The 15,161-nt window shown below is 44.5% G+C and overlaps 1 protein-coding gene across 1 annotated transcript in view; it reads left to right on the forward strand.

Annotated features, from left to right (window-relative positions):
- LOC311149011 (KICSTOR complex protein SZT2-like) overlaps nucleotides 1-15,161 on the forward strand; it is a 130,346-nt gene that overhangs the window by 33,338 nt on the left and 81,847 nt on the right. Inside the window, exons 28-38 of the mRNA XM_084186082.1 lie at nucleotides 4,185-4,443; nucleotides 4,858-5,032; nucleotides 5,157-5,249; nucleotides 5,436-5,508; nucleotides 5,693-6,013; nucleotides 8,182-8,320; nucleotides 8,645-8,761; nucleotides 9,010-9,079; nucleotides 9,258-9,443; nucleotides 9,686-9,979; nucleotides 10,171-10,597. Coding sequence (XP_084042208.1) covers nucleotides 4,185-4,443; nucleotides 4,858-5,032; nucleotides 5,157-5,249; nucleotides 5,436-5,508; nucleotides 5,693-6,013; nucleotides 8,182-8,320; nucleotides 8,645-8,761; nucleotides 9,010-9,079; nucleotides 9,258-9,443; nucleotides 9,686-9,979; nucleotides 10,171-10,597 — 2,154 coding nt within the window. The remainder of the gene's footprint in view (nucleotides 1-4,184; nucleotides 4,444-4,857; nucleotides 5,033-5,156; nucleotides 5,250-5,435; nucleotides 5,509-5,692; nucleotides 6,014-8,181; nucleotides 8,321-8,644; nucleotides 8,762-9,009; nucleotides 9,080-9,257; nucleotides 9,444-9,685; nucleotides 9,980-10,170; nucleotides 10,598-15,161) is intronic.

Consider the following 15,161-nt stretch of genomic DNA (forward strand, 5'->3'; position numbering starts at 1 on the left):
TCAATTAGAGGAGTGTTTAAACTGTCAGGATTGGCTTTTATGCTCCTTGGCAGAAGCATCTGTAAACGTCAATCAGGAGGAGAGCAACTAGACGACGCATGCATGCACGCACACACACACACTAGACAACTCTGTTGAGGCGAAATATCCGCTTCTCTCTGACAAGCCTGATGGATTTAAATTGGTGCACATTTCAGGTGCTGACTGTCTGTCATGCAGATATAGTCACACCACGGCAGCATATTTTCGCTCACTGCTCACTGAGTCGAGAGGTTAACAGAAAATGTATACCCTGTGGTACTGAAAAAAAGCACAATTTAAAACCTGTTCTCTCAAGATTAATTTGATATAAACAACATCCAGATAAAAGTATTGACTCATTTGTTAGGGTATATTATAGTGCCTTCAGAAAGTATTAATTTTGTTGTGTTACAGCCTGAATTAAAAATGGATTAAAAATAAATAAATCTCACCAATCTACACACAATACCCCATAATGACAAAGTTATATTTTTTTAAAATAATTTTTAGCAAATGTATTGAAAGTCAAATACAGAAATGTCTCATTTGCATAAGTATTCACACCCCTGGGTCACTACATGTTAGAATCAGCTTTGGCAGTGATTACATTTTTTACATTTACATTTTAGTCATTTAGCAGACGCTCTTATCCAGAGCGACTTACAGTTAGTGAGTGCATACATTTTCATACTGGTCCCCCGTGGGAAACGAACCCACAACCCTGGCGATGCAAGCACCATGCTCTACCAACTGAGCTACATGGGATTACAGCTTTGTGTCTTTCTGGGTAAGTCTCTAAGAGCTTTGCACAGCTGGATTGTACAACATTTGCACATTATTCTTTTGAAAATTCTTCAAGCTCTGTCAAGTTGGTTTTTGATCAGCCATTTTCAAGTCTTGCCATAGATTTTCAAACCGATCCAAACTGTAACTAAGCCTCTCAGGAACATTCAAAACTCCCTAGTCCTTGCCGATGACAAGCATACCCATAACATATGAAGAGTGGTACTCAGTGATGTGTTGTGTTGGATTTGCCCCAAACGTAACGCTTTGTATTCACGACATAAAGTTAATTTCTTTGCCAAATTTTAGCAGTTTTACTCTAGTGCCTTATTGCAAACAGGATGCAGGTTTTGGATAATTTTTATTCTGTACAGGCTTCCTTTTCACTCTGTCATTTAGGTTAGTATTGTGGAGTAACTACAATGTTGTTGATCCATCCTATCACAGCCATTAAAAACATAATTCCACAAAATCTCAATGTAAATCGTTTTTATTTTTATTTTTGGTGTGTTTGACCCCCTTTTTCTCCCCAAATCAAACATGTTTTTGTCACATGCGCCAAATAATACAGGTGTAGACCTTACAGTGAAATGCTTACTTACAAACCCTTAACCAACAATGCAGGTTTAAGAAAAATAAGTGTTAAGTAAAAAGTAGATAAATAAAAATTACAAATAATTAAAAAGCAGCAGTAAAATAACAGTAGCGAGGCTATATACAGGGGGTACCGGTACAGAGTCAATGTGCGGGGGCACAGGTTAGTCAAGGTAATTGAGGTAATATGTACATGTAGGTAGAGTTAAAGTGACTACAATGCAAATAGTCTGGGTAGCCATTTGATTAGCTGTTCAGGAGTCTTATGGCTTGGGGGTAGAAGCTGTTAAGAAGCCTTTTGGACCTAGACTTGGCGCTCCGGTACCGCTTGCCGTGCGGTAGCAGAGAGAACAGTCTATGACTAGGGTGGCTGGAGTCTTTGACAAATTTTAGGGCCTTCCTCTGACACCGCCTGGTATAGAGGTCCTGGATGGCAGGAAGCTTGGCCCCAGTGATGTACTGGGCCGTACACACTACCCTCTGTAGTGTCTTGCGGTCGGAGGCTGAGCAGTTGCCATATCAGGCAGTGATGTAACCAGTCAGCATGCTCTCGATGGTGAAGCTGTAGAACCTTTTGAGGATCTGAGGACCCATGCCAAATCTTTTCAGTCTCTTGAGGGGGAATAGACTTTGTCGTGCCCTCTTCACGACTGTCTTGGTGTGTTTGGACCATGGTAGTTTGTTGGTGATGTGGACACCAAGGAACTTGAAGCTCTCAACCTGCTCCACTACAGCCCCGTTGACGAGAATGGGGGCGTGCTCAGTCCTCTTCTTTTTCCTCTAGTCCACAATCATCTCCTTTGTCTTGATCACATTGAGGGAGAAGTTGTTATCCTGGCACCACACGGCTAGGTCTCTGACCTTCTTCCTATAGGCTGTCTCATCGTTGTCGGTGATCAGGCCTACCACTGTTGTGTCGTCAGAAAACGTAATGATGGTGTTGGAGTCATGCCTGGCCATGCAGTCATGGGTGAACAGGGAGTACAGGAGGGGACTGAGCACGCACCCCTGAGGGGCCCCCGTGTTGAGGATAAGCGTGGCAGATGTTGTTACCTACCCATACCACCTGGAGGCGGCCCGTCAGGATGTCCAGGATCCAGTTGCAGAGGGAGGCGTTTAGTCCTAACTACTACGCTGAGCTGTAGTCAATGAATAGCATTATCACGTAGGTGTTCCTTTTGTCCAGGTGGGAAAGGGCAGTGTGGAGTGCAATAGAGATTGCATCATCTGTGGATCTGTGGGGGCGGTATGCAAATTGGAGTGGGTCTAGGGTTTCTGGGATAATGGTGTTGATGTGAGCCATAATCAGCCTTTCAAAGCACTTCATGGCTACAGACGTGAGTGCTATGGGTCGGTAGTCATTTAGGCAGGTTACCTTAGTGTTCTTGGGCGCAGGGACTATGGTGGTCTGCTTGAAACATGTTGGTATTACAGACTCAGTCAGGGACAGGTTGAAAATGTCAGTGAAGACACTTTCCAGTTGAGTACGTCCTGGTAATCCGTCTGGCCCTGCGGCCTTGTGAATGTTGACCTGTTTAAAGGTCTTACTCACATCGGCGACTGAGAGCGTGATCACATAGTCATCCGGAACAGCTGATGCTCTCATGCATGCTTCAGTGTTATGTGCTCTGGTAGGCTCGTGTCACTGGTCAGCTCGCGGCTTTGCTTCCCTTTTGTAGTCTGTAATAGCCCTGCCACATCCGACAAGCGTCGGAGCCGGTGTAGTACGATTCAATCTTAGTCCTGTATTGATGCTTTGCCTGTTTGATAGTTTGTCGGAGGGCATAGCAGGATTTCTTATAAGCGTCCGGGTTAGAGTCCTGCTCCTTGAAAGCGGCAGCTCTACCCTTTAGGTCAGTGCGGATGTTGCCTGTAATCCATAGCTTCTGTTTGGGGTATGTACGTACGTTCACTATGGGGACGACGTCATCAATGCACTTATTGATGAAGCCATCGGAAGAATCCCGGAACAGTCCTGTAGCTTAGGATCTGCGTCATCTGACCACTTCTTTATTGACCGAATCGCTGGTGCTTCAATTTCGATCTTGTCTCATCACTGCAACGCCCCAACCATGACCCGCCTAACCGCGCTTCTTAACACCTGCCCGCTTAACCCGGAAGCCAGCCTCACCAATGTGTCGGAGGAAACACCGTTCACCTGACGACCGAGGTCTGGCTGCAGGCGCCCGGCCCACCACAAGGAGTCGCTAGAGCGCGATGAGCCAAGTAAAGCACCCCGGCCAAACCCTCCCCTAACCCGGACGACGCTAGGCCAATTGTGCACCGCGCTATGGGACTCCCGATCATGGCCGGTTGTGATACAGCCTGGGATCGAACCCAGGTCTGTAGTGACGCCTCTAGCACTGCGATGCAGTGCCTTAGACCGCTGCGCCACCCGGGAGGCCCAATGTAATCCATTTTCAATTCAACACAATCTGGAAAAAACTCAAGGGGTGTGAGTGCTTTCTGAAGGCACTGTTTTTTTATGTGGATTTATGTGCTGTACTTGACTGAACTAACCGTGGAATAGTTGGCCAGATTCGTATTTGAGAGTATAGTGGAAGGTTTTTGATAATGTAGTTAGTAGCTAAGATATTCCTTGCATCCTCTCTCCTCCCCTCATTTTCAGATTACATTGGAGATCGTCCACTTTTACGTTCTCCTTTAATGCACTTGAGAAGGAGGCGAGGAGATAAGATTTGAGGAATCGTGGAAAGATGAATTAAGACAGAGCAGGCATGTATCTGAAGTGCGTGCGTGTGCATGATCGTGTTCTCTCCCCCTAGGTGTGTACCACAGCCTGCAGCAGTCCCACAGCATCAGTTCCCAGGACTTGCTGACAGCCATGGACTACTGTGAGGAGTCTCTCCAGGAGATAGACATCACTTCCTTCCTCCAGACGCTCTGCGGACACATCCGGGTGTTCCGAGAGCGCCATGGAGACGGCGGGGTCAGGGGTCACAGCAGCAACTCCGCCACCTTCACCGTCGGCGAGGCAGAGGAGGACGGGCCGGTCAAGAGGGGAACCATGGCTTCCTCATCCAGGTACTACTGGGACCTACAGAGCAGTTACCCATTTCAAATATTTGAAGTACTCAAGGTGTGTTTGACTGGTGTGTTTTGTCTCTGGCTGGAGCAGCCTTCTACTATTAATTATCAAATAAATTAAAACAAACAATCTTGAGTTTGCACTTTTGGGACCATCCCATTTCCCTAACAAACTAAATCAAGGGCACCTGAAGTATATTAAATATTTTATATACATATTCGACCCAGGTCGGCTACAGAATGATCCTCAGAATGTAATCTGACCTTGGCCCAGAGCTTAATTCACACAGAGTGGGTATATACAGGACCTTTGTTTGTTTGGTTTGTTTTGGTACTTGTTTGGTTCAGACTATTGATTGACGGTGCTGAATGGTGCTCTATGAGTGAATATGACGACCTTGTATCTGCAAGTATTGAGATGGAGGACGTGAGTGAGGCAGAGTCTAGGGGGAAGGCCTCGGCCCCAAACTCCCCCCGCGGCCTGGACGAACCCCCCAGGACCACAAGGATACCAGAGTTCCCTCTGTCCCTCCTCCACCTTCAGCAGAAGTGTGAGGTCTACCCTGACCTGCACAAAATCATACAGGTAAACAACTGAAGGATAAATAATGTTAGAATGGAAAGACATTTGTTGGATTATGAATTATGTTACAATTTGATGCTCTTGTTATATAACAGTTTTAAAGCTAGCTAATACCTATATTCAACAGGACAAATTCATGGAAATTGGTGCTCAGTACTTCAAGACCGTGCCTTCCAATCCCCACTACTTCTACTACTGCCCACCATCATCTAAGAAAGAGGTATGTGTATGTTATTTCCTATCCATTGTTCTGAGTCTCTGTGGTATGTGAATGCCTGGTTGGTATCCACCCTCAGGACACTGAAGATGGCACTGGCTGCCGAAACATTGGTTCAGTGCTAACTAACTGAGACTGTGAATAATATAGTGTTCTTAATCTTATTGAATGTTTTGTCCTTCTCCTAAGGACTCTGATAGGGAAGAGGAGAGACGACTTAGTGAAGAGGTTGTCTCAGAGGCTGAGCCTGCTACAGAGGACGGTGAGGATCCTTGTATTTTAGTTGCTAGGATTACTTGGTGTAACCCCCCGCCTAAGATCTTCTAGTTAACAATACATCAGATACTCTATACTCATCCTGTGCACGACAGAGAACATGTAGTTAAGGATACGTCATAAGTCCTGTGTGCTATGTCATCCTAATGTCTTCCACCTGTGCACCTCAGAGAACATGTCGGGCTGTTGCATCATGATGGAGAGCGACACAGACCTGGAGGTGGAGTACCAGGAGAGGGCTGGAGGCCGGAGTTGCATAGGGGCAGACGGAGAGGGGGAAGCAGGGGGAGAGGGGGAGGATGAGTCCCTGTCTGACTCCAACACGGTGAACCAGGATGAGGACTCCTTCAGCATCCTAGAGGGAGACAGCCTGTTGGAGCCAGAGGGGCCTCAGCCTGAGATGCCGCCGCTGTTCGTCCACCTCACCTGCTCTGTTAACATGAAGAGCTGCCACGGATCCATGCCCATAACCACGCTACCCACCTGCCTGGGTGAGTACACACTGTACCTGGCACCCCTCACAACCCTCACATAAGAGACACAAGCCAATAGACAGTGTGTGAATCAGACCTGGGTTCTCTATCTCAAGGCCATCAGACTGTTAAATAACCTTCACTAGCCGGCTACCACCCGGTTACTCAACCCTGCACCTTAGAGGCTGCTGCCCTATGTACAGTTGAAGTCGGAAGTTTACATACACTTAGGTTGGAGTCATTAAAACATGTTTTTCAACCAGTCCACACATTTCTTGTTAACAAACTATAGTTTTGTCAAGTCGGTTAGGACATCTACTTTGTGCATGACACAAGTAACTTTTTCCAACAATTGTTTACAGACAGATTATTTCACTTATAATTCACTGTATCACAATTCCAGTGGGTCAGAAGTTTACATAAACTAAGTTGACGGTGCCTTTAATCATGGGAAAATCAAAAGAAATCAGCCAAGACCTCAGAAAACAAATTGTAGACCTCCACAAGTCTGGTTCATCCTTGTGAGCAATTTCCAAACACCTGAAGGTACCACGTTCATCTGTACAAACAATAGTACGCAAGTATAAACACCATGGGACCACGTAGCCGTCATACCCTTCAGGAAGGAGACACGTTCTGTCTGCTAGAGATGAACGTACTTTGGTGTGAAAAGTGCAAATCAATCCCAGAACAACAGCAAAGGACCTTGTGAAGATGCTGGAGGAAACGGGTACAAAAGTATCTATATCCACAGTAAAACAAGTCCTATATCGACATAACCTGAAAGGCCGCTCAGCAAGGAAGAAGCCACTGCTCCAAAACCGCCATAAAAAAGCCAGACTACGGTTTGCAACTGCACATGGGGACAAATATCTTACTTTTTGGACAAATGTCCTCTGGTCTGATGAAACAAAAATAGAACTGTTTGGCCATAATGATCATTGTTATGTTTGGAGGAAAAAGGGGGATGCTTGCAAGCCAAAGAACACCATCCCAACCGTGAAGCACGTGGGTGGCAACATCATGCTGTGGGGGTGCTTTGCTGCAGGAGGGACTGGTGCACTTCACAAAATAGATGGCATCATGAGGAAGGAAAATTATGTGGATATATTTAAGCAACATCTCAAGACATCAGTCAGGAAGTTAAAGCTTGGTCGCAAATGGGTCTTCCAAATTAACAATGACCCCAAGCATACTTCCAAAGTTGTGGCAAAATGGCTTAAGGACAACAAAGTCAAGGTATTTGAGTGGCCATCACAAAGCCCTGACCTCAATCCTATAGAACATTTGTGGGCAGAACTGAAAAAGCGTGTGCGAGCAAGGAGGCCTACAAACCTGACTCAGTTACACCAGCTCTGTCAGGAAGAATGGGCCAAAATTCACCCAACTTATTGTGGGAAGCTTGTGGAAGGCTACCCGAAATGTTTGACCCAAGTTAAACAATTTAAAGGCAATGCTACCAAATACTAATTGAGTGTATGTAAACTTCTGACCCACTGGAAATGTGATGAAAGAAATAAAAGCTGAAATAAATCATTCTCTCTACTATTATTCTGACATTTCACATTCTTAAAATAAAGTGGTGATCCTAACTGACCCAAGACCGGGAATTTTTACTAGGATTAAATGTCAGGAATTGTGAAAAACTGAGTTTAAATGTATTTGGCTAAGGTGTATGTAAACTTCCGACTTCAACTGTACGTAGACATGGAATCACAGGTCACTTTAATAATGTTTACATACTGCTTTACTCATGTAATATGTATATACTGTATTCTACTGTATTTTAGTCAATGCCATTCTGACATTGCTCATCCTAATATTTATATATTTCTTAATTCCATTCTTTTACTTTTAGATTTGTGTGAATTGTTAGATACTACTGCACTGTTGGAGTGAGGAACACAAGCATTTCGTTACACCCACAATAACATCTGCTAAATATGTGTATGTGACCAATAACATTTGATTTGATTTGATAGCTGCACTTTATTGAGTTTGTCTGGCACAATGGAACCAGTGGACTAGTTCCAAAAGTGCTAAACCTTCCCATCTGGATCACTCCTACAGTCAAAATATTTGAAAGACAACAAATACTCTTTAACCCCAGTTGTGGTGTGAATTTTCATAATAATATTAAATGCCCTGCTATTTGTGTTGAGACGACGTGTACTGTTTTGTTACAGGTGAGGTGATCACATGTCTGGAGAATGCAGAGGCCCTGCAGGCTGTTGATCTGAATGATATGTCTGTCACACTGGACATCTTTGTCCTCACCTTACCCCTAGAGATAGAGGGCATGCAATCTGACTTGAGACACAACAGGTGAGGTTTTTAGATCCTACTTAAGAAATATGTGGAACAAAATAAAATGCATCTCTTTGTTCTTGGATTCATTATTGTTCATATGGTAAGGTGCTCTTTGGTTCCCCAGATTTGTAAAAACATTGAAAAGAACTTGGCGCTTAAACTTGTAGGATTTCACTCATTAGGATAGGCACTCTTACCAGATACATTGTCATTGGAATGATAATGTGCAGTGTGTATGAGCATAACCCTGTGCTGTATACTTTCATCAAACTGCATTTATCAGATAGGATCTTTCACTAGAAGTAGATCATGTTAACTAACGGGCTGCACTCTCTCCAGGTACACGTCAGAGAGCAGTGTGTCTCTGAACCGTTCTCCAGGTCAGCCCTCCTCCTACCGCTCTGACGAGGAGCTGATGGGCAACCTGGACAGCCTGAGAGGAGTAGGGGTCGACGGGTGAGCCATTAGGAAGGATGGGGAAAGGAGTAGCCTAGTTCTTTATCTGTTTGTGCTGTATAACCGTTGTCTTTTGGCTATACAGCACAAACAGATATAGAACTAGGCTAGAGGAGTAGGGGTTGACGGGTGAGTGGTCTGAAGGGTAGGGATACATTGGAGTAAGAAAGCATGTTGAGCAGGCCTTGGCTGCCTGCATGATAATTTCACGTAGCTTACAGTAGCTAATTTCTTCTTTATTTCAACAGGGTTGGAGGAGACCCTTTGGCCAAACTTCCAACTCCCCACAAACTAGCAGTGTTAGCCACCATGGATGAGGTAAGTTCAGTCTGTTTACTTTTGAACTTGATGTCGATTTTGGTACTTCATATTGATATTGATTCGACTTTGAGCTAGTCGACCACTAAATAGCAGGAATTCCCCTGTCACTGAGCTACATATTTCAGGCCCATTTACTCAGCTCTCCCTCTCCTCTCCCTGTTGTCTCTCGCTGTAGATCCGTTGGCTCTTGGAGGATGAGATCGTGTCAGCGCTGCGTCTCTCCCGGGTCATCCGCTCGTCCACACTACAGAAGGTGGCGGATCACGTGTTTCGCTCAGGCGGGCGACCACGGTGCCACTGTGAGGTCGTTCCTCTGCAGTTTGTCTTCGGCCCTGAGCAGTCCCTGGAGAAGTTCAAAGAGGTAGGCAAGGGAGGGTGACCAGGAGCGGTGACAAAGGGGTGTTCTTCTTTCATAGCAAAGATGAGTTTTGGTCCTTTTTTCTATGCGATCAATTAGTTTTTCACATTGTTCGGAACCTTACATGTTGCATACCCAAGTGCTACTCTGCCGATTTTGCTTTTCAATGAGGAAAATTGGAATATCAGTTTACTTCCTGAATTGAGATGGTACTGACCCTCACCCTTGAATCTTCTCCTCCACAGGAGTTCCGTAGGATGTCATTCTCAGGTTACCTTCTGAACGGAGAGCAAGACAACTTCCACTACATGTCTCTGAGTAGACTCCACCCCAAGAGGATCCAGGCTGCTAAGAGGCTGTCTGAGAGCACTGTCAACCCTGGTGAGGCGGGAGAGAACTCCATGATTGGACGGAACTCACAGCTAACCAATCACCTTCCTGATGTGGATGACAGCACCAGGGCTCCGTCCAATCATGGCACACCAGGAAGAAGACCTGACCACGAAGCAGAGGTGGCGAGGGTGGAGACAGACAGTGAGGTTTGTCAAACCTTTTGGGTGGAGTTTCAACCTGACCAACTAGTTTATTTCCAAGCATCCTCTTTCATGGTCCTTTGAGACGGATTAAGGTCTCTTATGTTTCTGTTTTTTTCAGAATAAATGAAATTTGAATGAATTAATGAATGTATGATTAAATGAATGAATGAATTAATTATTCTATATACCTGAAGGTTCAGGGAGAAGAGAAGAAGTCTACTGTCGGGGCTGTTAGTGAATCTGTGAGTTACCCAGCCCAGGACCTCAGTGATCCCCCAGTCAAACCAACCCGGGCTGACTCAGAGGAGGGCCCTAGACCCCGCTTGAGCTCAGTTGGTGCTACCTCCACTCCCGCGGGTGACAGCACCCGGTTGAGTTCTGTTGGTGCCTCCACCAGTCGACCCCAACTGAGCTCTGTGGGCAGAGGAGGAGAGGAGATAAGACCTCGGCTGAGCTCCGTGGGCTCCAACTCCACCTCCACCGCTACAGGGGACAGCGTCCAGGCCAGTACCCTTCAGCTCCAGCCCAGCACCAGCACCGACCGCTCCTCAGAATACACCTCGCCCCCCAAGACCCCCTCCACGGTCAGCCTGGCCGAGTCGGTGCAGTCCACCACCCACAGTAAGTGTCCCTGTCTCCAGGGTAATACTATCTGTCTTGCTACTGAACACGACTCTGTGGTGTGGAATGAAAGAAACTAATGACAGACCTAATGACAGAAACTGATGAGGCCTATTGATCATGATGACATTCTTTTTAAATGGTGGTGTTCTCATACTGTGTTTTTAATGGAACTACACTTTGGCCTTATCTATCTACCTGCAAAAGAGAGATTGCTATTTCAGGGATGTGTGTGTGTGTACAGTGCATTCGGAAAGTACTCAGATCCCTTGACTTTTTCCACATTTTGTTAACCTCTTCATCACGAGGTTCCCCATATCCGGGGTACTCCTCCCGCAATCTCAAACAATGACGTAGTACAGTTTTTAAACATGTGTGAATACCTGAATGTTATACACCACTGGAACGAGAAGCGTCTCAACTGTGAATCTAGCTAAACTGTTGTTGCCCAAATGAAATAAATACACAATGAGGAACGAAAACCTGGCTATATAGATGGGGTACCAGTACCGAATTGATGTGCAGGGGTACGAGGTAATCAGTGGCGGTCGGTGCCGTTTTTTTATGAGCATGGCCTTATTTCTATTACAGAATATTGGATGACTGTCTTTCATATTCCATTCACCCAGTTCAATGTAACAGCGATAGGTTTAGGCTACTACATGATACTCAGTTTCCCTATACCCATCATGAGGTTGCTGCAATCTAGCCTATGAAGGAAAGTTTACAATGTAGGTGCACACAGGTCGAAAGATAAACTTGAGGTGACAGACAGTGACACATTCAATACCGCCTTGACTGCATCTAACTGTTCTGGGGTGTAATCATTAGTCCAACAGTTGCAAACAAGAGTTTCTATTGGACAAATTCAGGTATGTTTATCCACGTTCCGTTTGCTTTCGTTTCAGAAACATTTTTCAACAGAATCGGCGGAATGAATACACCCTTGATCACGCGTAAACACAGTTCACTTTCATAGCAGCCACGTTGTATTCCTTCTCGCATCTATGCGCTCTCCTCCTCTCACATATTCCCTTCCCTTGTTGTCTTCAATGCACAACACATCAGCTGTACTTGACCAGGCGAAAACACCGCTACACACAGCCTACATCGTTGACACCATATTAGCTAAAGTAACGTCATAGTCAACATAGCTGATAGAACTAACGTGTTCGTAAACCTGCTACAATCATGCAGTAACGTTACAGTGTACAGTCAGTAAGCAGTTTAGCACTTACACTGGCGGGCCCCGGTGGCAATAAATTAGTAAAACCAAAAGCTTACCTTGACTTGGAAAAGTTCCAGTGTTGTGTTGGATAGTCATAGCCAGCTAGCTAACATGGCATCCCTCTGTATGAGCAGGGTGTTTGAGTAGGCTAAACTAGCTAGCTGCATTTGATAGCTAAGTGAAACTGAAAGTGAAAAAAATGATAAAATCTCTCTTTCTCTCTTGCTTCTCCTAAATGAATTTGTTCAGAACTGTTCAACTATTGTCTTCTATCTCTGAATCAACTACTCACTACATTTTAGCACTGCAGTGCTAGCAAGTTGTAGCTTATGCTTTCAGTACTAGATTCATTCTCTGATCCTTTGATTGGGTGGACAACATGTCAGTTCATGCAGCAAGAGCTTTGATAGGTTGAGGACATCCTCCGGAAGATGTCGTAATTACTGTGTAAGTCTATGGAAGGGGGTGATAACCATGAGCCTCCTAGGTTTTGAATTGAAGTCAATGTACCCAGAGGAGGACGGAAGCTAGCTGTCCTCTGTCTACACCACAGTGCTACCCTACAGAGTGCTGTTGAGGCTACTGTGGACCTTCATTGCAAAACAGTGTGTTTTAATCAATTATTTGGTGACGTGTGAATATATTTAGTATAGTTTTAACCAAAAAGGATAACTTTAAAAATATTTTACAATATTAATTTTTTCACTGAGAAGGACGGTCCTCCCCTTACTCCTCTGAGGAGCCTCCACTAGAGGTAATTGAGGTACACTACATGACCAAAAGTATGTGGACACCTGCTTGTCGAACATCTCATTCCAAAATCATGGGCATTAATACGGAGTTGGTCCCCCTTTGCTGCTATAACAGCCTCCACTCCTCTGGGAAGGCTTTCCACTAGATGTTGGAATATTGCTGGGGGGACTTGCTTCCACTCAGCCACAAGCATTAGTGAGGTCGGGCACTGATGTTGGGCGATTAGGCCTGGCTCGCAGTCGGCGTTCCAATTCATCCCAAAGGTGTTCAATGAGGTTGAGGTCAGGGCTCTGTGCAGGCCAGTCAAGTTCTTCCACACCAATCCCAACAAACCATTTCTGTATGGACCTCGCATTGTGCACGGGGGCATTGTCATGCTGAAACATTGGCCGTTGGCCTACCAGATGGTGAAGCGTGATTCATCACTCCAGAGAACGTGTTTCCACTGCTCCAGAGGCCAATAACGGCGAGCTTTAAACGACTCCAGCTGATGCTTGGCATTGTGCATGGTGATCTTGGGCTTGTGTGCGGCTGCTCGGCCATGGAAACCCATTTCATGAAGCTCCCAATGAAACGTTATTGTGCTTATGTTTCTTCCAGAGGCAGTTTGGAACTCTGTAGTGAGTGTTGCAACTGAAGACAGACAATTTTAACACGCTACGTGCTTCAGCACTCGGATGTCCCGTTCTGTGAGCTTGTGTGGCCTACCACTTTGCGGCTGAGCCATTGTTGCTCCTACGCGTTTCCTCTTCACAATAACAGCACTTAAAGTTGACTGGGGCAGCTCATGCTGGGCAGAAATTTGATGAACTGACTTGTTGGAAAGGTGGCATCCTATGACGGTGCCACATTGAAAGTCTCTGAGCTCTTCAGTAAGGCCATTCTAGTGCCAATGTTTGTCTATGGAGATTACATGACTGTGCGCAATTTTATACACCTGTCAGTAACGGGTGTGGCTGAAATAGCCGAATCCACTAATTTGAAGGGGTGTCCACATACTTTTGTATATATAGTGTAGATACAGTGCCTTCAGAAAGTATTCACACCCCTTGTCTTTTTCCAAATTTGTACAGTGGGGAGAACAAGTATTTGATACACTGCCGATTTTGCAGGTTTTCCTACTTACAAAGCATGTAGAGGTCTGTAATTTGTATCATAGGTACACTTCAACTGTGAGAGACGGAATCTAAAACAAAAATCCAGAAAATCACATTGTATGATTTTTAAGTAATTAATTTGCATTTTATTGCATGTTGAATCTGTGTTTCAAACACAGATTCAACCTCAAAGACCAGGGAGGTTTTTCAATGCCTCACAAAGAAGAGCACCTGTTGGTAGATGGGTAAAAATAAAAAAGCAGACATTGAATATCCCTTTGAGCATGGTGAAGTTATTAATTACACTTTGGATGGTGTATCAATACACCCAGCTACTACAAAGATGCAGGCGTCCTTCCTAACTCAGTTGCCGGAGAGGAAGGAAAGCGCTCAGGGATTTCACCATGAGGCCAATGATGACTAAAACAGTTACAGAGTTTAATGGCTGTGATAGGAGAAAACTGAGGATGGATCAACAACATTGAAGTTACTCCACAATACTAACCTAAATGACCGAGTGAAAAGGAAGCCTGTACAGAATAAAACTATTCCAAGACATGCATCCTGTTTACAATAAGGCACTAAAGTAAAACTGCACAATATTTTCAAAGAAATGTACTTCATGTCCTCAATACAAATGTTATGTTTGGGGCAAATTCAACAAAACACATCACTGAGTACAGGTGTTTTTCCTCGATCAAAAAGGGGCTTAGGTGGTGGGCGGGGCAATGAGCATTTTACAGGCACCCATCTTGGTGTTGTAGAGAAATTGTAGCATTTCTATGCCAATTCCCTGCAATTCTGCAAATGTCTCCTTGGAGCTGAGAGACATTTTTGCAGTTTTAAAGCTAGTTTCCTGCAATTCTATGCATTTTGCCATGGATAATGCTGTGTTCTTTTGCTGAAACATAATAACACAAAAAATACAGAAAAATCCCATCATATTTTCAAGCATGGTGGTGTCTGCATTATGTTATGGGTATGCTTGTCATTGGCAAGGACTAGGGAGTTTCTTATGATAAAAATAAATGGAATAAGCACAGGCAAACCCTAGAGGAAAACCTGCTTCAACAGACACTGGGAGACAAATTTCAGCAGGACAGTAACCTGAAACACAAGGCCAAATATAGACTGGAGTCGCCTACCAAGACAACATTGAATGTTCCTGAGTGGCCTAGTTACAGTTTTGACTTAAATCGGCTTGAATATCTACAGTGGGGAAAAAAAGTATTTAGTCAGCCACCAATTGTGCAAGTTCTCCCACTTAAAAAGATGAGAGAGGCCTGTAATTTTCATCATAGGTACACGTCAGCTATGACAGACAAATTGAGATTTTTTTCTCCAGAAAATCACATTGTAGGATTTTTAATGAATTTATTTGCAAATTATGGTGGAAAATAAGTATTTGGTCATTAACAAAAGTTTCTCAATACTTTGTTATATACCCTTTGTTGGCAATGACACAGGTCAAACGTTTTCTGTAAGT

The sequence above is a fragment of the Coregonus lavaretus genome (genome assembly GCF_964263955.1).
Source record: "Coregonus lavaretus genome assembly, chromosome: 21".
In the NCBI taxonomy this organism is placed as follows: Eukaryota; Metazoa; Chordata; class Actinopteri; order Salmoniformes; family Salmonidae; genus Coregonus; species Coregonus lavaretus.